General features: G+C 43.9%; 1 protein-coding gene across 4 annotated transcripts; it reads left to right on the forward strand.

Annotated features, from left to right (window-relative positions):
• On the forward strand, window positions 1-22,403 carry ZNF18 (zinc finger protein 18). 4 transcript variants are annotated; one of them, XM_054709400.1, is made up of 8 exons: window positions 1-58; window positions 720-831; window positions 2,581-3,077; window positions 4,650-4,761; window positions 6,317-6,405; window positions 13,527-13,611; window positions 14,493-14,600; window positions 21,123-22,403. In XM_054709400.1, the coding sequence occupies exons 3-8, from the start codon at window positions 2,694-2,696 to the stop codon at window positions 21,905-21,907; spliced, it is 1,563 nt and encodes a 520-aa protein (XP_054565375.1). In that variant the 5' UTR covers window positions 1-58; window positions 720-831; window positions 2,581-2,693; the 3' UTR covers window positions 21,908-22,403. The 4 variants fall into 4 exon arrangements, with proteins under 4 accessions (XP_054565375.1, XP_054565377.1, XP_054565374.1 ...); XM_054709402.1 differs by lacking the exon at window positions 1-58 and adding an exon at window positions 2,217-2,331 and having other exon boundaries at window positions 260-831; XM_054709401.1 differs by lacking the exon at window positions 1-58 and adding an exon at window positions 493-506.
• Window positions 22,404-24,251: the final 1,848 nt, after the last annotated feature.

Raw genomic sequence — 24,251 nt, forward strand, 5'->3', positions numbered from 1 at the left:
GGCGCACGCAGCTGCGGGTCTCCCGGAAGTGCACCCAGAGCTGGCGCCGCAGGCTGAGGTGAGCGCGCAGACTGGGCGGGCCCGGCCGCGATCTCCCGGGATCGGGCCTGGAGCCGCCCGCGTCCGCGCTGGGTCGGGCGGTCCCCGAGAGGGCGGCGGGGTTGGCGGACGCGCGCCGTGCGCCGTGCGCCGGCAGTGCGCGCGGGGACGCGGCGACGCGGGGACACGGCGACGCGGCGAGCGCGGGGGAGGGGCGGCGGGTCTGTGAGTGCACTCCGGGCGGTGAGACGCCGGTACCCCGGCCCGGCTCTCGGTCCTGGAGCCTGTGGGCCCCTCTGGACTCTCCAGCCACGTGCCTAGACTGGGATCGAAGACGGGCCCCGGCTTCCAGTCTTCCCCCAAAGGCTGGGAATGAACCTCAGGCAGAGGGAACCCCGACGGGCTGGTGATGCCCGAGTCGGCCCTCGGTGCTGTCGGAGTGGGGGCCGGAGCGTGGAGAACACTTGGTAGCATTGCCCAGCGCCTTTTAGGGCTGGAGCAACCCCGGTCTCCAGGCCGCTAAAAGCCGTTTTTGACAACCCCAAACCCGCCCCCACGAATTTCCAAACGTTGGCATCTCCTCCCCAAAGCACAGGCATCAGAGCTTCCTGGGGTTAAATTTGGCTGCCTCTGGGGACCTCAGAGGTTCCTAATCTATACACTTTATACTTACCTTGCAGGGTAATTGTGAGGTTAGAAATGACATGAACAGGGCCTAACACGGAGCTGACACATTCCTCAAGTCACCTGTTAAAAGAAAGAAAACGTTACTCAAGATACTTGTCGGAGACGGTAAGGCCGACTTTATTCCTGGGTTACTGCTAAGATGGGCTTTGCAGTAACCGATTGACTACAACAGGGCCACGAGGGGGTCAGTGGATGGAAAACTTCTAGAGGAAACACCTGGCTTAAGGGGGGCTTCTCACTAAGCCGACTTGACAGGAGTTTTGGGGAAGGCAGACTAGGGTGAATGGTTTCTCAAGAGTGGTCAGCTACCAAGGGCGGGGAATAGAGACTTTGATCAGATACCAAAGCTGGAGGATTTTCCCTAAACTGGATCCAGCAGGATTCTTGATAAAACGACTAGAATGTCCAAGGACAGAGCACAAGGGCCAGGCCTAGTCAAAAAGAGGACGCAGGCGCTAGCCGGTTTGGCTCAGTGGATAGATAGAGCATTGGCTTGTGGACTGTAGGGTCCTGGGTTCGATTCCTGTCAAGGACAGGTACCTTGGTTGCAGGCTCCATCCCCGTATTTATTGAGCACATAATATATGTCACTGTAGCATACTGGTTACTGCATGAATATCTGAGTGAAATATATTTACTTTGCTTTTTTTTTGTTTTCTTGAAAAAGTTTTTTAAGGATGATTTGGTGATATGGAATGACTTTGGGTGAAGTAGTAGGGATGAGGACATAGGTTTTTGTATGTCAAGGAAAAAGCCGCTATCAAAAGCTAGAGTGTTGTACTGATCTCTGATTAAGCCAGATACCCACGTGACTGGGTGTCTATTGGATGTGGTTAGTGTTATGGAGAATGATGCCCTTTAGGTCCTTCAAAACATTTAAGGATTGACTGAGTAATCAATCCAATATTAGGATTACATGCAAGAAAGTTAACTAGATATAGCATTTACTTTGCCGTTTAATATTTCTCCTTTTACCGTCTTCTAAATTTTGATACCATTCACCATAATATTACTAGGTTCAAGTCCGTAGGAATGCTTTCAAGGTAGTTAGCATTTATTCTAAAATTTTTTAAAGCCCAAGGTTGAGCCGAAACTGGTTTGGCTCAGTGGATAGAGCGTCGGCCTGCGGACTGAAAGGTCCCAGGTTCGATTCCGGTCAAGGGCACGTACCTTGGTTGCGGGCACATCCCCAGTAGGGGGCATGTAGGAGGCAGCTGGTCGATGTTTCTCATCGATGTTTCTAACTCTCTATCCCTCTCCCTTCCTCTCTGTAAAAAAAAAAAAATCAATAAAATATATTAAACAAAAAAATAAAGCCCAAGGTTGAAAATTTCGGGTGTGACAGGTTTTCTTTATAAATTCCCCTGGCACTCAAAAGAGGTCACCTAGAAATTTCATTGCACCTTTTGGGGAAGAGTTAATTTGCTCTGTTCAACCTCATATTTATTATGGAAGCATCTGCTCATCTCAGCATTAGCCTTTATTTCTAGGGCATTGATGTCCTTGTTCAGCTTCATTTTCCCGTCTGCTGACATGTGGGTGCAGATCGAGAAGTGTTTTGCAGAAGAGCTGTTTACCTGGAAACCCGTAGTGAAGCTGCTTCAGGTGGTGCATTTCATTTTTCTACTTGGGCTGGACATTTGAAGACCGAGAGGGACTTTGTAAAATGGTCAGGGTGATGGTGACGGTTTAGATAAGTATTAGTGGTTTGCTTTGTGGCTTCACGTTTACAATCTTGCAAAATAAAATAGTGTACCCATCGATTTGAAAAGATCCGTGGTTGACTCCTTGGCTTCTCAGGTAGAGCACGTGAATTTGTTCTTTCTGAAAACGTGACCCCTTTCTTCTCTGTAGCACTGGATCTCACGCCCTCTCGTGTTCCTGTGCGAGGCTCTGTGAAGACCTGGTTCTCCCCAGAGACAACTTCATCCCAGAAGAACTTCACCTGGAAGGACGTGGCAGGCCTGATGATGCCTGTTGAGCAGGGGCAGGCCCTAGTCCTACTGCCACCGCCGGCAAAGGACCCCCCGTACTCTGGACCAGATGCTGCCCCTCCAGGGGAGCCCTCCAGCCCTGAGGCTGCACGCCAGCTTTTCAGGCAGTTTCGTTACCAGGTGATGTCTGGGCCCCAGGAAACCCTGAGACAACTTCGGCAGCTCTGTTTCCAGTGGCTGCAGCCAGAGGTTCACACCAAGGAACAGATCTTAGAGCTCCTCATGTTGGAGCAGTTCCTGACCATTCTGCCCGGGGAGATTCAGATGTGGGTGCGGACACAGTGTCCTGGCAGCGGAGAGGAGGCAGCGACCCTGGTGGAAAGCTTGAAGGGAGACCCCCGGAAGCTGTGGCAGTGGGTAAGCAGAGGATACTGTGATCTGTTAGCGAAGCACGGCTCCTCGGGGGTCTTATCAGGTGTGTTGTCTTTTCTGATAGCAAATATGTAGAATTTTCTACACTAACAACCAATTCTCTGATACCAACTGGGTGTCTTACAATTCAATTCAGTTCTGACACTGGATATCGGGGTTACTCAGATCCCATAGGATGAGGGTCAGTCTCAAAGACTGCCCCCATTTCAGACACCAGTTACAAGTCTCAAGGGCCACCCATACTTATAAGGAACTGGCTAAAATTTGGAGGTTCCCCAAACACTGTCCTCATATAATACGCTAGAACGAATCATAGAACTCAGGAAAACACTTTACTTACATTTACCAGTTTATTATGAAGGATATGATGCAGGATCAAGCAGTTGGAGGAGATGGGGTCACCCAGAGCTCCCATGCCCGCTCCAGGCCACCAACTTCTGTGTATTCACCAACTTGGAAGCACCTGAACCCCATAGTTTAGGTGTTTTTATGGAGGTTTCATTACTTAGGCATGATTGATTTATCGGTGGCCACTGATGATTGAACATTTCCAGCCCCTCTCCCCTTCCCCAGAGGTTGGGGGTGGGGCTGAAAGTTCAAACCGTCTAATCACCTGGTTGTTTCCTCTGGTGACCAGCCTCCATCCTGAAGCCATCTCAGGGTCCACCAAGAATCACCTCATTAGCAGAAACTGGTGTGGTTGAAAGGGGCTCATTATAAATAACAAAAGCTGCTCCTGTCACCCCTGTCCCTCAGGTAATACCAAGGGTTTTAGGAGCTCTGTGCCAGGAACCAAGGACAAAGAACAAATATGTATTTCTTATGTGCTACATCAGTGTATTCCCATATCACACCTAATTCTAAAGATTCCCTGTGACTCGCAACGCTTTTTAGCCAGTTAGGGATTGAAGATAAAGCCTCCCATCCCATTCCATCTTTGTTTTTTCTTTTTCTTTAATTCTCACCCAAGAATATTTTTCCACTGATTTTTAGAGAGAGTGGAAGAGAGAGGGAAAGTCAGAGAGAAATACCGCTGTGAGAGAAACACATCAATTGGTTTCCTCCTGCATGTGCCCCGACCAGGGCTGGGGCCCAGGAGGAACCTGCAATGGAGGTATGTTCCCTAGATGGGAATCGGACCCGGGACCCTTTGGTCCACAGGCTGACACTCTATCCAATGAACCAAACAGGCTAGGGCCCATTCCATCTTTAGACTATCAGTGGTCGGCAAACGTCGGCTCGAGAGCCACATGTGGCTCTTTGGCCCCTTGAGTTTTTAGCAAAGGCAAGCTTAGGAGTACCCTAATTAAGTTAATAACAATGTACCTACCTATATAGTTTAAGTTTAAAAAATTTGGCTCTCTATAGAAATTTCAATCGTTGTACTGTTGATAGTTGGCTCTGTTGACTAATGAGTTTGCCGACCACTGCCCTAGAATGAAAAGCTGTTTTTCTCTTGCCTCTCTCCATGTCCCTAAAGGCTGTCATGGTCTGTTATAGAAGCTTTCAGAAACTCTCCTCTGCATCTTTTAGTAACTAGTCCTCTGTCTTCTCCAGATCAGCATCCAGGTTCTAGGACAGGACACCTTACCCGAGCAGGTGGAGTCTGCAGGCCAAGTGGGGGCAGTGGAGTCTCCTCTTGAAGTGACACCTCAGGAGCTGGGACTTGGTAATTCACCCTCTGGGCCCGGGGAGCCACCGAGCCACATGGAGTCTGAAGCGGTACAAGAGCTAGGTGGGCAGTTATTCAGGTGGTGTGTGTGCACTCTTGGAGAAACATGTGGCCTACGGGTGAGTGGGTTGAAAATAATAACGCTGCCCAGATGGGGGTATCTCTAAAAAGTTCAGAAACAGGGTAGTCATACTTCAACCACGCTGATTTGGATATTCGAAGCCTGTAACTAATTTAAACACTTTATGTCTGGGCTAGGCCTTTCGGATTTTGGTTTTGAGGAAGGAGGTGGGAGAAAATATGGGTGAGATTGTTTGGAAGGTTGGAGGGAGTTGCAGTTTGTTAGGGAGGTCCCTCCCATCTCAAACTATTCAGTTCTCGACCAAGTTGTTCTCGACCAAGTTGTTCACAGAAAAAATGTCTCGGTTGTGAACAAAAACTTCAGTTTTTGATCTGACAACCCTTTTATGCTGATACCTCAGCATGACAAAAAGCGTCTCAGGCAATAAACAAAGGAGTAATGCTTTTGTTGCCTGCAGAAATTGAGGATTAGCACAATTTTAAAATATAAAGAGGCCATCTAGCATGCTAATGTTGCAAAGTGTGTGAAAGTGCTCACAAAACTACAATCACAGGTAAATGAATAGGCAGAAAAACTGCTTTTGATTGGCTAAACAAAAGCAGTTAGGTGGTAGCATTTTTGGGACAGTGATATATGAAAAATTCCTTGTTTAAGGCTAGTAGGGTGTGGTTCGATAAATTTAAAAAGTGTGTATTTATAGATTAAACAGTACATTAGACATTCACTGTATATAAGAAAAGTTAAAATAGGGAATCATTTAGGGTTCTGGAACTTTAATTTACATTATTATTATTTTTTTTAAGTATATATTTTTTATTGATTTCAGAGAGAAAGGGAGAGGAAGAGAGAGAGAGATAGAAACATCAGTGATGACAGAATCATTGATCGGCTGCCTCCTGCAGGCCCCACATGGGACTGAGCCTGCAACCCAGCCATGTGCCCTAACTGGGAATGGAACCATGATCTCCTGGTTCATAGGTTGACGCTCAACCGCTGAGCCATGCAGGCTGGGCCAATTTACATTACTTCTAATGGGGAAAAATGATTCAGTTTTCTAACAAACTTTTTTTTTTAAGTTTTATTTATTTTTAATTGACCTTTAGAGAAAGGAAGGGAGAAGGAGAGAGAAACACCAATGTGAGAGTGAAACATCTATTGGCTGCCTCTTGCATACCCCCCAGGGATCAAGCTGCAACCTGGGCATGTACCCTGACCCAGAATCCAATTGGCAGCCCTTTGGTGCATGGAATGATGCCCAACCAACTGAGCCACACCAGCCAGGGCACAAATGGCTTCTTAAGCAGCCTTCTGGAATTAAAGTTTGAGAACCGAATTTCTACTGTACAATTCCTGAAGGCATAGATGGTGAAGCAGGTGTCAGTTCTAATTTGCAGAGATTTTTACCTGTACCCTCTGGGGACTGATTGAGGACATCGGATTCTTGAGACTTCCTGTTTTTCACTTCGGCAGTGCCTGCTTCCCAGCTTCCTGCCCAGCCTGAGGAGAGGCTCATCGGAGACCAGGACTTCGGAACCTCCCTTCTCCACACGGCACCTCAGGTGAGCTGGGTGGCCCTGCCTCTCTCTCCCAGAACCAGGCTTTGAGGGTGTATCAGTGAGGAGGAGTGAAAGTGGGAGGAGTCTCAAAAGTGGAGTAGGAGGAAGGCCTAGCAAGGATAACAAGAATAATATCTGTGGAATGAGACCTGACTTTCAGTTCTTAAGACGGAATGTTTCCTAATTGTCATCTTGAGTAATGGAATCTGGAAGCAGTTGCTCTGAAGAGGCAATCTTGTGTCTCCTTTTTTATTATCTTTGAGTTATGCTGAGAAAATACTATCTCCTTTCCTATTTAAGCCTCTCACAGTCTGTTTGAGATTTTGAATGGTTATATCTAATGTGGGACAGGTTAATCTCCCCTGCCCAACTCTATGGAGGAGTAATTGACAAACAATGAACTGCACATGTTTGAAGTGTAGAGTTTGGTAAGGTTTTTGATGAACATACATATATACACACAAAAATGAAGCCGTGACCATAAACAAGATAATAAGCAAATCTGTCGCCACCAGAGGTTCCCTTTTCCTCCCTCCTATCCCTCCACATTCTGTGGGTTTATAGTTTTCATCAAATTTTGAACATTTTTGGCCATTCTTCCTTTTCTTAAAAAAATATATATTTTTATTGATTTCAGAGAGGAAGGGAAGAGCAAGAGAGAGATAAAAACACCAATGATGTGTGAGAATCATTGGTTGGCTGCTTCCTGCACGCCCCCTACTGGGGATCAGTAGTTCTGAGACAACTACTGATCTGTTTTCTGTTATCATACATTAGTTTACATTTTCTAGAATTTTGTATAAAATAGAATCATGCCATATGTACTATTATCTTTGTTCTGCATATAATGCATCTTTCATGCTTGGTTCTTTTAATATTTTCTCACTGGTTTTAAACAATTTGACTGTGATAAGCCTTAGAATAATATTCTTTGTGTTTCTTGTGCTTGGGTTCATTAAACTTGGTCTGTGGGTTTATAGTTTTCATCAAATTTTGAACATTTTTGGCCATTCTTCCTTTTTAAAAAAAATATATTCTTATTGATTACAGAGAGGAAGGGAAGAGGGAGAGAGAGATAAAGACATCAATGATGAGTGAGAATCATTGATTAGCTGCTTCCTGCACGCCCCCTACTGGGGATCAAGCCCGAAACCTGAGCATGTAACCTTGACCGGAGTCGAACCTGGGACCCTTCAGTCTGCAGGCTGATGCTCTATCTACTGAGCCAAACCAGCTAGGGCATTGGCCATTATTTCTTTAACTGTTTTTTTCTGTCTTCCTTTTTTTCTCCTTTGAGGCCTCTGAGAATTATACACATGTGGCATGCGTTCTCTTTCTTTTCTACTTTCTGTGTTTTATTTTGGATAGTTTCTATTGTAATGTCTTCAAGTCCATTAATCTTTTCTTCTTTGGTGTCTAATCTGCTGTTAACCCCATCTGTTCTATTTTTAATCTTATGTATTTTTAATCTCTACAAGTTTGAATTGGGGCTTTATTGTATCTTCTATGTATATACTTAAAATGCTATGTATATACTTAAAATGTTCAATCTTTCCTCCACCTTCATGAACATATGGTTATAACATCTGTACTAATGTCCTTATCTGCTAATTTTTCACCTGTGTTTGTTCATTATGAGTGGTGTTTTCCTGCTTCTTTGTATGCCCAGTGATCTTTGATCGGATGTTAATCCTTGTGAATTTGACCTTGCTGAGAGCTGGATATTTTTGCATTCCTATAAATGTCTCTAAGGTCTGCTCTGGGATACAGTTAGGTTATTTGGACACAGTTTGTTAGATGGCATCAGAGAAGCTTTTAGTGTAGGGCTAATTTTTCCCCACTACTGAGGCACAATACCCTTCTAGAACGCTACCCAAAGCTCCTTGATGGATAGGGTTTCCCACTGTGGTTCTGGAAATGTGAGGTGTTTCCAGCACTTCAAGCTCTGAGGATTGTTCCCTCTGTTGCTTTTATGGGGTTCTTTTCTCTATTTGAGGGGTCCCTCTGCAGATCTCTGGGGCTCTCCGAGTGCAGCTCCCCCATTCAGGTCTTCTGCCCTGCTAACTCTATACTCCTTTGAGCTCCTGCTCAGCTCAGGGAACCACCTGCTCTGTCCAGTTCCCCTCTCTGCTGCTCTGGATGTTCTACAGGCAATAAGTGTGGGCAACTGTGGGGCTCAGCTGATTCATTTCCCACTTTCAGAGGCCTCTGTTCTGCTTTAACATGCACTATCCGAAAACTCTTGTATCAGATAGTTTGTCTCTTTTTTCAGTTGTTTCAGACACAAAGGTAAATCCAGTCCCTATTACTCCATCTTGGCTGTAAACAGAAGTCTCTGGGACTGGTTCATCTTGATAATGTAGTTGAAAGTTCTGAAAAGTTGCATTTCATAAAAATAAAGTTTTCCAGGAACCTATACACCTTAATCAAAACATTCATTGTTTCAAACCTTTGGGGAACCCTTGAGATTTGCCTGGTGAAGTAATACAGAGTGCAGGTGAAGGTAGGGAAGCTGGTAGGTGGTGCTTAATGTGGGGCTGGAGATCAGGCCTGAGCTCTAGCTTGACAGGCTCCATGATGTGGAAACTGGATACCAGCTTTGCAGTTCACCCTGGGAAAGGGATGAGGAGGGTGCAGGGAAGGGATATATCTTTTCAGTTACTCAAGGGTGCCTTGTTACTTTCAAGGTACCCAGAAACCAAATTTTTAGGCAGGAGAATGCTTGGTTTAAAAAAAAAAATATTATATATGTATATATATATGTATATATATGTACATACATATATATATATATATATATAATTTATTAACACATTTTGACTAGTAGAATTAAGCATTAACTCTACATAATGACATTAACCATGACCTTTTCTGGATAGTTTAATGCCAAAAGATTTAAAATGCTCAGTAGCAGCACAATGCGTGCGTGCGTGCGTGCGTGCGTGTGTGCGTATTAAATTCCTTATATGTAGTGGATAACTGATTAACAACCACTTAACCTAAACTAATAAGTTATCTCTATCCAATCCTAATATCCCTCCCCCAAACTAACAACTATTTGCATCAGAAGGACCTTGATATTTAATGGAATCCTTTGTAAGTGAAGGGGTCTTTTATTTTTATTTTTTAACCCTTTGCACTCACTTGCTTTTTTCTCGATTCCTGCTACCGATGCTAACCGTGTCGAGTCACACTCGACATCTGAGTGCAAAAGGTTAAGTATATTTTTATTGATTTTGGAGAAGAAAGGAGAGGGAGAGAGAAATAGAAGCATCAATGATGAGAGAGAGCCACTGATTGGCTGCCTCCTGTACACTCCCCCACTGGGGATCAAGCCTGCAACCTGGGCATGTGCCCTGACCGGGAATTGAACCATGATCTCCTGGTTCATAGGTTGAAGCTCAACCACTGAGCCAAGCCGGCTGGGCAGTGAAGGGTTTTTTAAATATAAACAATCACTTTTCTTAATCTCTTTTAAAAAATATATTTTATTGATTTTTTGCAGAAAGAAAGGGAGAGGGACAGAGAGTTAGAAACATTGATGAGAGAGAAACATCGATCAGCTGCCTCCTGCACACTCCCTACTGGGGATGTGCCTGCAACCAAGGTTCATGCCCTTGACCAGAATCGAACCTGGGACCCTTCAGTCCGCAGACTGACACTCTATTCACTGAGCCAAACCTGTTAGGGCCCTAATCTCTTTCATCAATTAGGAACTTGGTGAATAATGCCAGAATAACAAAGTAGTGTCCCTACTCAGTGATACTTTGTATTAGGAACTAACTGAGTTAGAACCTCACATGCACTTGGGGATACATTTACTCACAGTCCTATGTTTTAAAATTTTGGGAAAAGAATACAGTACAAAGAACTTTGTGCAAGTCAGTTGTGGTAATGTCTTAACTCACCAGATGGTGCTGTTTCTACATAAAATTAACGTATTTCTCCATCAAATCTTTTACTTCCACCCTTCCAGAATAGGAATTTAGATTTTTCTTCCTCTTTTAAAAATGAGAAAAAGCAAGGGTGAGTGCAGTTGGTATCTTTGCCTCTTTTTTTTTTTTTAATCTTCATCCGAGGATATGTTTATTGATTTTTTTTTATTATTATTTTTTTTAGAAAGGGAAGGGGAGACAGGGAGGGAGGGCGGGAGGGAAGGGAGCAAGGGTCTGTGTTCTCACTGAAGACTCAGAGCTCTTGTAGTCAGCAATGTTTGTTCAAGTTGGTTATTTTTAGGACCTTGTTAAGGTAGCTTCATTCACAGAAGATTTACAAAGTAAGTTGCTAACAATTTCAACTTTAAAAACACTGTCAATAAAAACATACTAAAAATATGGTTATAGTTAATAATTAAATATATTAAGGTCACTTTTTTTTTTGAATACTCCTTCATTTTAAGGTCACTTTTTACCTTTTCATTTTTTTCACCCTAAAAAAGTCAACTCCTTCCTTCCTCCTTCCCTCCCTCCCTTCCTCTCTTCTTCCCTCCCTCCCTCCTTCCCCCTCCCTTTTTTCCTTCCTTCCTTCCCTCCCTCCTTTCCTCCTCCCCTCTTAGTACCTGCTAGTTAACCTTTTGCACTTGGATGTCGAGTGTGACTCGACACGGTTAGCATCGGTAGCAGGAATCGAGAAAAAAGCAAGCAAGTGCAAAGGGTTAAAAGAGTTTTTGGTGTTCCATTACTTTTCAACCATTTCCACTTCACTTTGATGCATATTATTTGTAACTAGAGGCCCGTTGCACGAAATTTGTGCACGGGGGTGTGTGTCCCGCAGCCCAGCCTGCACCCTCTCCAATCTGGGACCCCTTGAAGGTTGTCCGACTCCCTGTTTAGGCCCCATCCCGGTAGGATTGGGCCTAAACGGGCAGTTGGACATCCCTCTCACAATCCAGGACTGCTGGCTTTCAACTGCTCGCCTGCCTGCCTTCCTGATTGCCCCTAACCACTTCTGCCTGCCAGCCTGATCACCCCCTAACCACTCCCCTGACAGCCTGATTGCCCCTAACTGCTCTCCCCTGCAGGCCTGATCACCCCTAACTGCCCTCCCCTGCAGGCCTGGTCACCCCTAACTGCCCTCCCCTGCAGGCTTGAATGCCCCCAACTGCCCTCCCTTGCAGGCCTGGTCCCTTCCAGCTGCCCTCCCCTGCTGGCCATCTTGTGTGTTGGAATGATGGTCAATTTGCATATTACTCTTTTATTAGATAGGATAGAGGCCTGGTGCACGGGTGGGGGCTGGCTGGTTTGTCCTGAAGGGTGTCTTGGATCACGGTGGGGGTTCCCTTGGGGTGTGGGGTGGCCTGGGAGAGGGGCCTGTGGTGGTTTGCAGGCCGGCCACGCCCCCCGGCGACCCAAGTGGAGGCCCTGGGATCTAGGATTTATTTATCCTCTATAATTGAAACTTTGTAGCCTTGAGCGGAGGCCTGGGCCAGCCAGGGTGTGCGGAAAGCTTGGCTTCCTCCATTGCCCAGGAAACCCAAGCCGCCTGTTCGCTTTGTGGCTGCAGCCATCTTGGTTGGGTTAATTTGCATACTCGCTCCTGATTGGCTGGTGGGCATGGCTTGTGAGAATAGCAGAGTGATGGTTAATTTGCATATTACTCTTATTAGATAGGATAGGAAGATAACGTCATCTTTTCATTCTTCTTTTCTGCTCCCTGTAGCCTAGCTGGCTTTTCATGACAATAATCCATGGCTATCAACTGTGGGGTTCCTGAAAGTGATCAGAATCTCTTAATTCTCTCTGCAAACCCTCGGGTTAGCCTGGGAGATTGAGCATCCCATAGATTGCATATGATAACAATATATATATAATTTACTGAGGGCCTGTTTGCTAAGAGCTGTATATTTCACCCAGATGATATGTGTTGTATGACTACTCTGTCCTGGACAGGGCCTTGGGGACTGGAAGAGAACAGTGGAGAGTCCTTTTCTCATGGTGCTGTGTGCTAGTGGAGTCAACTATTGATTAAATATTTTATATGCATGTGTATAGAAAAGATTGGGTATTCTGTCATATGCATAATATACATATACATAACTAATAAACTGATGAGTGCTATGAATGAAGAGTACAGTGTGCTCAGATGATACTTGCACTATTTCTGTTAAGCCTCCCAACAATTTTTGAGTTCAGTACTATCATTAGGTGAGGACTTGAGGCCCAGAAAGATTAAGTCACTTGCTCAAGATCACACAGCTAGGAAGTGGCAGAACTGGGACTTGAAACCCAGTATGTTTGACTCCAAAGACTCTGCTATACAATCTTCAGGGGAGATTGAAATTTGAATTCATGAAAGTAGACCCTACTTAGATGGCATTCCCAGTTTTGAGTCTTTAGGTCCATAGCCTAAGAAAGGCATGTTTTGGGGGTAATTGAAGGGTTCCTTGCTCTAGACAACTCATCAATTTTCCACTCACTGAGAGGAAACCTGATTTGATGTTAGACCTAAATGCAGAACTGTCAGAGGGCCCAGGTGCGTGTGGCTGCAGCATCTCTCTCTGCTCTGAATCCACTTGTCTCTTTCCCACTGAGGTGTTCAGCTTAGTTGACTTCATTGTTGCTTCTTCCCACATTTTTGCTGATTTACAGTTGCCTTTCCAACAAATACCTTTTTAATTTTTCTCTTTTCCCTCTTGAATTTCCAGATTTTAATGAAATATTGGTTAAATCAGGCTCTTACTGTTCAAAGACCTCTATGTAAGCAGTGGAAGAGTTAAAGCAAAGGACAGTGTAGAAAGGGCTCCTTGCAGGTTGGGTTGGGGGATGGGGGCGGGCTGGAGGAAATTAAAAGGGAGAAAAGGGACATATATAATACTTTCAACAATAAAGAATTATTAAAAAAAAAAAGAAAAAAGAAAGGGCTCCTCGCTTTCTAACCTCTACTCTTGAATACAAGCAACTTGAAAATAATGTAGAACTTAAAGCCTGTTTTCTACCCAGAATAAAGAATACTGATATAGGGACTGTAGTTTTCCCTTTGGCCTTTTTCTTGAACCACCTCCTATGATTTTCTACATATTCTGATGGTAGGCTCCTAAGACACATTGCTTTCTTCTGAGCCTCGATAGGCAGGGAAGGCAGGATCCAGAAACCTTCGGTGAATTTACAGCATTGTGTTTTTTCTAGGAGCACTGGAGGCACCTGGATTCCATTCAGAAGGAGCAATACTGGGATCTCATGCTGGAGACCTATGGGAAAATGGTCTCAGGAGGTGAGGGCATGGGTTAGCTGGGTGGAAGAACATGGAAAGGCTGTTAAGCATTTTCTGTGTCCTCTTAGCTCCTTGAGGTCCTCTGGGTGAAGACAATCATAGTGACACCATTGGGAACTGGAGTGAGCTGCAAATAGCAGAGTTATAGTAACAACTTCCTGGTATTAAACGTGTTCTGTGTACCAGGAACTGTCATGGGTGCATAACATATAGTAATTCCTTGAAGTGGGTGATGATATTCTCATTTTTTGTTGTTAATCCTCACCTGAGGATATTATAGAGAGAGTGGAAGGGAGAGGGGGAGAGACAGAGAGAAACATCGATGTGAGAGAGGCACATTGATTGGTTGCTTCTGCATGTGCTCCCCGACCAGGGCCAGGATCAAGCCTGCAACTGAAGTGTGTGCCCTTGACTGGAATCAAACCAGGGATCCTTCAGTTCTCGGGCAGACACTCTATCCACTGAGCCAAACCAGCTAGGGCTCTGATTTTTAAGGTGATGAAAGTAGTGACAGATCAAGTCACTTGCTCACTGTTACGTAGCTCGTAAGTGCTGAGTTAAGAAGGAACTCAGTTGTGGCTGGCTCTGAGTCTATGCTCTTTAATACTTAATCATAGTCTCAACCAACTATTGGAGGGGTCTTTGTCATCAGGTGGTCTGACTACCAGCCCAGATTCTTCTTGTGGCCTTCACCATTTATCCTGGCTATCTTGTGAGTACTGGTGTCTTAGAAGCTCCAAACAAACTTCTAAGATGAGCTACCTTTAGTGGTCTCCAGAGCCTTCCTATTTCCTCTCTCACCTAGGACACTCCTTTGAAAAACAGCAGGTCCCCAATCCTCCTAGTTCATCGAGGCCCACATGTTATTTATCTCTGTCCAGGCATTTCCAATTCCAAGCCTGGCCTGACTAATTCAACAGAGCGTGGGGAAGAACCGGCAGGACTGCGCCTGCATGTCAGTGAGAAGATCCTAAGACCCACTTGCATAGGTGAGTCATCTTTCATTGGTCAGAGCCATTCTGGTCTCTTGTCATTAAATTGGAGGTGGTGGAGATATGTTAGGACATGGGTTTCCATTCCATTAGTTCGGACTGGCCCTGATCTGGTTAGTCTGGTTTGGATCCGGAGGTCAGGTCTTCTTAATCTCTGGTATGGGGCTGTTGACACACATAGCTAATCTTGGAAGAAAGAGTACATCTTCAGTCTTATCTGTTGTGACAACTGTCTTTCTCAGAGAGAGTTAAGATTAGTATAGATTGAGACCAATAGGTATAATTATAGGTATAATTCTATTACAAAAAAGAGTATGAAACAGCCATTATTACCCTTCCTCTTGTTCAGAGTAATTAGACTTTTCTTATTCTGGTTACAGTGAATAGTAACCAACACATCTGTAACAAAATAAATCAAACCAAACCAACCAACAGAGAATATATGTTTTAGCTAATCTTTTTTTACATAGTCAAAGTGCTGAAAGAACAAGACCATCAGCCAAGAACTCTATATCCATCAAAACTACCTTTCAGAAATGAAGGAGAAATTATGGCATTCCCAGATTTTTTTGGGAGAGATAATTCATTACTAGCAAACCAGCCCTACCAGAAATACGAAACGAGTCCTTCAGGATGAAATGAATGGACCCTAGACAGTAACTCAAGTCATGTGAAGAAATAGAGTACCAATAAAGGTAATTGCATATCTCTCTATATATAAAAGCCTAAGTGACTGTTCAACCATTCAACCATTTGACTGGTAGCTATGACATGCACTGACCACCAGGGGGCAGATGCTCAATGCATAGGCATGGAAACATGGAACAGACTGATGAATCTCAGAGAAAAGGGGGAGGTGGAGAGGGCAGGAAGAAATTAACCAAAGATCTCATGTGTATACTAGAGGCCCGGTGAATGGATTTGTGCACTGGTGGTGTTCCTCGGCCTGGCCTGCAGGGATCGGGCTGAAACTGGAAGTCTGACATTCCCTGAGGGTCCTGGATTGCAAGAGGGTGCAGGCCAGGCCGAGGGACCCCACCGGTGCACGGCACTGGTGCATGACTCTCTGCACCGGGTTTCTAGTGTAAATATAAAAGACAATATAAATGAAATATTTTTTGTAATCCTCATCTGAAGATATTTTTCTTTTTTTTTTTTTTTGAAGATATTTTTCCATCAATTTTTAGAGAGAGTGGAAGGGAGAGGGAGAGACAGAGAGAAATATCTAGGGCCATGGATGGAGCCTTTAACTGAGGTACATGCCCTTTACTGGAATCGAACTTGGGACCTTTCAGACTGTGGGCCAATACTCTATCCACTGAACCAAACCAGCTAGGGCTATTTTAGCTAATCTTAATGTATCTTTCATTAAGTAGCACAAAGAAGAAATACAAACTTGTTCTGCCATAAAATAGCAATCCCCCTTTAGCCTCCTCTACATTTTTCTAAAATACTGTGGTTATGTGGAACCTTTCTCTCAAACCTATCTAGACACACTGTTATATATATAAAACATCCCCGAGTCGTGGCGGAAGGAAAGGGTGAAGGATGTGACCCGTATGACAAATCATTCTTTCTCCCTAGTGGAGGTCTAATTAATTATTTTTCTTTGATGAAAAACCACAGAGAGAGCAAGCATCAAATGGGGGATATAATTTTAATTTTAAGCAATACATCTACACTAATAAAAGAGAAACATGCAAATTAACCATCACTCTGCTATGCCCACCAGCCAATCAGAGTGAGTATGCAAATTTGCTTCCTTCTCTGCTTCGCTCAGGCCGCAGGAAGCCTTATTCTTGCAGGAATAGGCCCAAGGAAGCCCTATTCTTTCAGGAATCTTCCTGCAACGGGCCTCTAGTTTATTATAATACTATTTCACAAGGATTCCTTTGGAGCAGTACTTTTCAAACTGCATTTCATGACCAATTAGTGTATTGTGAAATCATTTATAGATTATAGCCATCATTAAAAAAATGAAATAAGTTTAAATAGAAAATATCAGAATGCAATGAGAAAATACTAGATGTCAGGATAGGTAGTGTTGCAGGAAATTTTTGTTCCGAATATATGTGCATATACTTTATTTTTGATATAAACATATTTTTTACTGTGGGTAGCAGACAAAAAAGTTTGAAAATACTGCTTTAGAGGTTGTTGCAATAGGAATTCTGTTTTACTAGACTATTTTTTAGAGCAGTTTTATGTTCACAGCAAAATTGAGTGGAAGGTACAGAGATTTCCCATACATTCCCTTGCAGTAGGATTTTATTTATGCTGTGTAGCTCACTATATCCCTAACTTATTCTTTTTTCCCCATTCATCCCAACTGCTGGCATGGCTCATTACGTCTTACCTGGAACCAGACTGTAGAGAATCTGCAAAGCCAGTCTGCCTCAATAACGGAAACTGATGCCAGTGTGGGTCCCTGAGAGAGAGAAGTGGAAAGGGAGGTTGAGGAGGTAGCGGTGTGCAAGCAAGTCTGGGAGGGAACACGTGGAGGAGAGGAACCCTGTGGAAAGTTGATGTAGAAGTCCTGATGTGCAGGGATGAGACCCCGGATCATGTGGAAGCAACAATGGAAAGATGGAAAAGGACTGGTTCAGTCTGTTTGGTCTAGAAGCTACAGTTAGCCGGTTTGCCAGATCTGGACTCAGACTGAATGTAGATGTCACAGGAGGGCATGTATGTGCTATTTACTTGACCATATTGAAGAAATGCTCCTGGTTAAAACGGGAGCCCTACACACATACTGCTAATCAAAATCCCAAGGGATTAAAAACAATGATTTGGAAAATGATTCTTAAGTAGTTATCTGTACTAATACTGCAAGAACAGTAAAAAGTTTTGAAAGATGAATATTTCATCAATATTAGATCTGTAAATATTAAGAGTCTGTCATTTAAAATAGGTAAAATCATTAAAATAATGGAATACTGTTGTAAAAATAGATGCACAGACAAATGGAACAGAAAAGGCAGCTTAGGAAAAGAAGGTAGTCTGTATAAGAATCTCACATATGATGAAATTCTCACCGATCCATGGGACAAACTGTCCTTCAGTGAGCAATGTCAGGAAAAAACTTTGGGAAAAGGTATTAGTTTAAATTTGATGTATATCATATACCAAAATAAGTTAGGGATGGATGAAAAAGGCAAATTAACTGCCACAGAAATGGCTGCCGCCCCGAGGGAGCAGCAGGCTTCGCTCTGCTCCAGGCTACAAAGTTTTAATTGTAGAAGGAAAATAAATTCCAGATACCAGGGCCTCCCCTTGGGTTGCCAGGGGGCGTGGCCGGCCTGCAAACCACCACAGGCCCCTCGCTCAGGCCGCCTCATGCCCCAAGGGAACCCCACCCTGTTCCGGGACACCCTTCAGGGCAAACCAGCTGGCCCCCACCCATGCACCAGGCCTCTATCCTATCTAATAAACGAGTAATATACAGATTGATCATCACTGCAACACACAATGTAGCTGCCCCCATGTGGTCAAAGATCTTGCCCCCATGTGGACACAAGATGGCCACTCAAGATGGCCAGCAGGAGAGGGCAGTTGGGAGGCACCTGGCCTGCAGGGAGGGCAGTTGAGAGGGACCAGGCCTGCAGGGAGGGCAGTTGAGAGGGACCAGGCTTGCAAGGGAGGGCAATTTTTTTTTTTAATCCAATCCTTACCCTAGGATATGTTTTTACTGATTTTTAGAAAGAGGAAGGGATATATAAATAGAGAAACATCTATCAGTTGCCTCTTGCGCCCTGACCAGGAATCAAACCCACGGTATGTGCCCCGAGTGGAAACCTAACCGCAACCTTTTGGTATACAGGATGACACTTCAATCAACTGAGCCAACTGGCCAGGGCAGGATGGGGAAGGTTTTTATAAGTATGAAAGCAATGAAAAAAATCATGAAGGAAAAGATTAATAGACTTCAGTATATTTAAAAAGAAAAAACCCACAACTTCTATAAAAATAACCCCAAGCAAAATTAAGGTAACCAGACTGGTGAAAAATATTTTTTATGAACATGACAGATAAATGATTAATATTCTTAGTATATAGTTAATGCAGGTTGATAAGAAAAATGATTTTCCCAATAAAAAATGGACAGCAGTCTTAGAGTATGAAAAATAGCTTATAAATGGGAAAAATTCATCTTTTAAAAATTAAAACTTAGAGCAGTGAAAAAAATCATTTTTCACTGGTCTAAATGAAGGTATTTTAAAAATATTTAATACTTCAGTATTGAACACTGTTCTTCACTCTGCCCAGCTTCTCAAACCAGAGAGTGGCATGGTTGTTCTGGAAATCAATTCGTCAGTAAGTGTCATGAGCCTTAATGACAACATTTATGTCTGTTGACAGTAATTCCACTTCAAGGAATCTCCTTTAAAGTATTGATCAGAAATGTGGGTAAAAATTTATGAATCAAAATGCTATCCCTATATTATTTATAGTTGTAAAAACAAAACAACAGATTTCCATAGTAGGAGAATTCTTAAATAAAATATAAGTTTATTATCATGTGTTTATAATGTCATCTCCATGATGGACCATTATTCAGCTTTTAAAATGATACTTATAAAGGCTTCTTTAAAGATGAGAGAAAGTACCTTTGCTATAGGAGAAGAATATGTGGTAAGGCTTTGTGCATTAACAAGTTCAGGTCTACTTCTCTCGCACATTCCTGGGTCGCTAGCAGATAATCTGAAAGACAAGTATAGTAAAGAGAAAGGGAAATAGCTTCATTAGATCTGCCTAGAATAAAGTAATTTATAAAAGCTGAAAATAAATTTCATCACCAAAATAAAATATTTACTATATGTGCCATTAACTTGTAATGACCAAAAACTTAAGCTATGATGAAAAAAATTAAATTTCAACTGTTATATACATGAGTTAACAAAGCACAAGCGAGTACTGGATTGAAGCATAGATTCACTTTTATGCTACAGCTTCACTGTATGTTAAAACCATAGTAAAATGACACATTGATGCATTTCATGAATTTCTGTGTTTCTTGAGAAGGGGAGAATCCATGTGAAATTGATAAAGACCACTATTTACAATTTAAATGCTACAAAGCCAGATATAGAACTATATATACAACATATCAATTATGTCAGGTGAAAGCACATACATATATACATATGTATTGGTTAAATAAAGACTGGAAGGAAATGTATACTCATAATTGTTACCTCTGGGTTGTGTGATTGAGGTTGATTTGGTTATCTTCTGTATACTGTTCTCTTCAAATTATTTTTTTTAAATATATTTTTATTGATTTCAGAGAGGAAGGGAGAGGGAGAGAGAGATAGAAACATCAATGATGAGAATCATTGATTGGCTGCCTCCTTCAAGCCTCCTACTGGGGATCGAGCCAGCAACCCAGGCATGTGCCCTTGGCTGGAATCAAACCTGGGACCCTTCAGTCTGCAGGCCAATGCTCTATCTACTGAGCCAAAACAGCTAGGGCTCAAATTATTTTTAGTGATCATATTTATCTTTTACATATCTTAATAATAAAGAGGTAATATGCTAATTAGACCGAACAGCCAAATGACCTTTAGGACATCCTTCTGGATAACCTTTCAGACAAAGCCGGGAGTGCGAGGGTCTGCAAGGGCCACCCGGGGCTGTGAGGGGCTGTGAGGGATGGCCGGAACTGCGAGGGCCGGACGAGGCTGTGAGGGGCTGTGAGGGCAGACCAGGGCTGCGAGGGCTGGCCAGGGCTGCGAGTGGCTGTGAGGGCCAGCCGAGGTAGCCGGGGCAGCGAGGGCCAGCTGGGGCAGCGAGGGCCTAGCCCCTTGCATTGGGCTTCTGGTAATCAGGTAATAGCCAGTCATTTTTTAAAGTTGCACTCTCATATAATACCCTTGTTTTACTGATTCATAATAATAAATACATGTAAAATATAACTACTATATGACCTAGCAATCCATTTCTGGGTATTTACCAGTATCTTCAGAAAATGAAAACATTAATTTGAAAAGATATATGCACCCACCCATGGTCATTGCAGCATTGTTTACAATAGCCAAGATATAGAAGCAACCTAGGTTTCCATTGACAGATGAATAAAGAAGAGGTGATGCATGCACACACACACACACACACACACACACACACACACACACACACACAATGGAATATTACCCAGCCATAAAAAAGAATGAAATCTTGCTATTTGCAACAATGTGAATGGACCTAGAGAGTATTATGCCAAGTGAAATAAGTCAGAGAAAGCAGATACTATACGATTTCACTTATATACAGAATCTAAAAAACAAAACAAATGAACAAACAAAATGAAACAAACTCATAGATACAAATAACAAACTGATGGTTGAGAGAAGGTTTTGGGGGAAGTACAACCTTGTGATGATAAGTCATGGGAATGTAATGTACAACTAGGGAATAGTCATTAATATTGCAATAGCTATGTATTCACTGATGACCTTTGACATGGATCAGAAGGTAGGGCATGCCATGCATTGAACTATTTTAAATCTTTTCTTTTAGGAGATAGACAGGAGAATGACAAAGAGAACCTTAACTTGGAAAATCACAGGGACCAGGAGCCTCCAGATGCCCCCCGTCGCACCTCAGAGGAGCCACCTTCTCAGGCGTCCCAGAGTGGCCTCTTCACTGAAGAGGAGCCAAGTCACTTTGGAGAAGAGAATCTTCCTGAGGCTCAGGAAAGCCTTCCAGGCGAGCAAGTAGAGGAACAGCTCTCTCCTCAAGAAAAGAATTCTGGGAAGCAGCCAGGCCGTCATGTGCCTAATCCTCATCCAGGGGAACGGTCCGTACCGTGTCTTGAGGGGAAGAAAGAGGCCTCCCCTAAAGGGCAGCTGAGAGCCCCCATGGTCCAGAAACTGCCCACCTGCAGGGAGTGTGGGAAAACCTTCTACAGGAACTCTCAGCTTGCTTTTCACCAAAGAACTCACACCAGAGAGAAATACTTCCATTGCCTCATCTGCAGAAAAGCCTTCCGGCGGAGTTCAGACTTCGTGAAACATCAGCGAATTCACACCGGAGAGAAGCCCTGTAAATGTGACTACTGTGGGAAAGGCTTCAGTGACTTCTCCAGATTGCGCCACCACGAGAAAATTCACACAGGAGAGAAACCCTACAAGTGTCCCATCTGCGAGAAGAGCTTTATTCAGAGATCAAACTTTAATAGGCATCAGAGGGTTCACACAGGAGAGAAACCTTACAAATGTTCCTGCTGCGGGAAAAGTTTCAGCTGGAGTTCTAGCCTTGATAAACATCAAAGGACCCACTTAGTAAAGAAGCCCTTTCAGTAGCCATGCACGCTTAGCCCATTTCTGTGTCCTGGCCTGTTTGAAACACATAGCTCCCCAGGAGGAATTAGTCCCTTAGTGGATATCCCTGCTCTCTTATGCCTGGATGAGGGAAGGGAGCGTCTGCACATGAGTTTGGACTTGGAGACTATGTCGGCCTGTGGATTGGATCTCATGCTGGTTTAATTTTTTGCTTCTGCATCAGGAGACGGAATAGTCTTTGTCTTTTTTCACATCTCTTTTTGGGAAGAGATGGGAAAAAACCTATCGCTTGGAGGTCCCATTTTAGAAGTGCTACCTGGGAGGAGGTTAACTGGATTAGCTGCAGTTGCTGTCATGGGAAGCACCTCGGATTGGCCCTTTAGAACTGTGGGTCCTGGAGCAGGCCATCTGTTACAGAAGGGAGGCATAGAGGACCAGGAGCTCAGTGTGTTCTTTGTCATATTGGTCCAAAATTAATGTCCTGTCCCTTTTTAAAAATAAACTTAGTAGAATCCTATTTTATTTGTGTCTGAAGTGTCCACTGTGCATTGACTGTAACTCAAAATGCATTTTCTCATAGAAGACCCTCAGTGGTAGATCATCCCACACAAACGCATCAAGTTTATCAAGTAGCTGGACGTCGGTAGGAAAGTGCTAGCCTGGTGCTCCGGTGTGAGAGTTTGGTCCATGCTGGGCACTCCTGGTCTCAGGTAAGTCTGTCCCAGTGTCCTCTTTCTGAGCCCACCTCCCACTTGCTTGCACACCTCAAGCTGCCCCCATTTTTCCTAAGCATCCGCTTAGGCTATCGTTTTTGCCAAGTGTTCTGTGCCTTAAAAATGTCTTCATTATTTAACTAGGGGCCTGGTTCATGAAATTCGTGCACTGGGGTGGGGGGGGGGAAGGGGACGTCCCTCAGCCTAGCCTGCCTCCCCTCACAGACTGGGAGCCCTCAGGGGATGTCTTACTGACGGCTTAGGCCCGCTCCCCGAATCTAACCAGCTACCTTTCAGAACATGGGCTGACACAGCCAACTGAGCCTCACCAGCCAGGACTGGCTTTTTATGTTTTAAATCAGGAGCTCTCAAAGTGTGGTTCCCAGACCAGCAGCTTTGGCAAGTTGTTCCTTATTGAACCATAAATTCTAAAAGGTGGGCCCAGCAATCTCTTTGTTAACAAGCCCTCCCAGAGGACTCTGATGCCTGCTCAATCCAGCAAAGTCTCTGCACAATATTTGGGAGCAGAGATCCTGAAAGGGATACTGGGCCCTCCTAGACTCTTCTTACCAAAGAAGCCTCGCGATAGAGTTCTTTAAAACACTAAAACTGTGGAACTCCTTGAGCTCCCCGTGAAAAGTCATTCCACAGAGTAAATTCTCGGAAGCTTTATTAGTAAGTGAAGGGTTTCTTCTTGGGTCCCTCCTGATGATCTGATGGATGACAGAGATACAGGAAACAGCCTATTATTCACAGTGTGTTCTTAGCAAATAGTAGGTGTTAGATAGAATGTATTGAAGATGTGTGAACGTATGTGTGGATTATTCTCTAGAGTAGTGATCAGCAAAATACGGCCCACTGACTGTTTTTGTAAAGAAAACTTTGCTGGACTGTGCCAATCCCATTTGTTTCTGTACTCTCTGTGGCTGCTTTGGGGCTACAGTGGCAGAATTGAGTAGTTGCAACCAAACTATATGTCCTGCAAAGCCTAAAATATTTTACTATAATCCTTTACAGAAAATGTCTGGTGGCTCCTGGTCCAGAGTAGTGTTTCTCAAACCATAGTGTGCATACAAAGCACCTGGGGAGCTTGTTAAAATGAGACTGATTGAAGGGTGATGCCAATGATGCTCATCTGTGGAGTAGCTGGGAGCCAGAGCGCGGAGCGTCGGTGCCCTGCAACAGCGTCAGGGCTCGTGCTTGTGGCTTCTCTTTGGCTCTTAAGGATCGTCTAAGACCCTGCACCTCAGAGCCTGGGCCAGACACAGCTGGAGAATAAATCACTTTATTAGGGAAGGTTCAGTGTCAGGAAATGCCTCTCCCCTAGCTCTTAGATCCACACTCTTCCAGCTCACCTTCCCTTTAGGCATGTCTCAGGCTCAGCTCTGTGGGGTTAGTTTGGCTTTTTTGGCTACACTCGGCTCTTCTGAAGAGAGCTAAGCCTAGCCCAGAAAAGTCGAGCCTCTCTCTCTATTCCTGTAAGTAATCAAATGAAGAAAACATTCCTTAACAGAGCACAAGGCTAAAAGAATTGTACAGAACTGAATGCTTGTGGTTTCTTGTCTTTCTATGTGTCTGTGATCACCCTCAGCCACTTGTCCCTCTGAGCAGTCTCCGGCCCAGCCTTGTTTTCTCAGTGGCTCTGCAGGAAG

Source organism: Eptesicus fuscus, chromosome 20 (genome assembly GCF_027574615.1).
Source record: "Eptesicus fuscus isolate TK198812 chromosome 20, DD_ASM_mEF_20220401, whole genome shotgun sequence".
In the NCBI taxonomy this organism is placed as follows: Eukaryota; Metazoa; Chordata; class Mammalia; order Chiroptera; family Vespertilionidae; genus Eptesicus; species Eptesicus fuscus.

What these genes read in the sequence shown, in the direction of transcription:
- ZNF18 (XM_054709400.1), top strand. Translation starts at nt 2,694, where the DNA reads ATGATGCCTGTTGAGCAGGGGCAGGCCCTAGTCCTACTGCCACCGCCG. An exon ending in ACCTCAGGAGCTGGGACTTG is followed by an intron (nt 4,762 to 6,316) that starts GTAATTCACCCT and finishes TCACTTCGGCAG; the next exon opens with TGCCTGCTTCCCAGCTTCCT. An exon ending in CCTAAGACCCACTTGCATAG is followed by an intron (nt 14,601 to 21,122) that starts GTGAGTCATCTT and finishes CTTTTCTTTTAG; the next exon opens with GAGATAGACAGGAGAATGAC.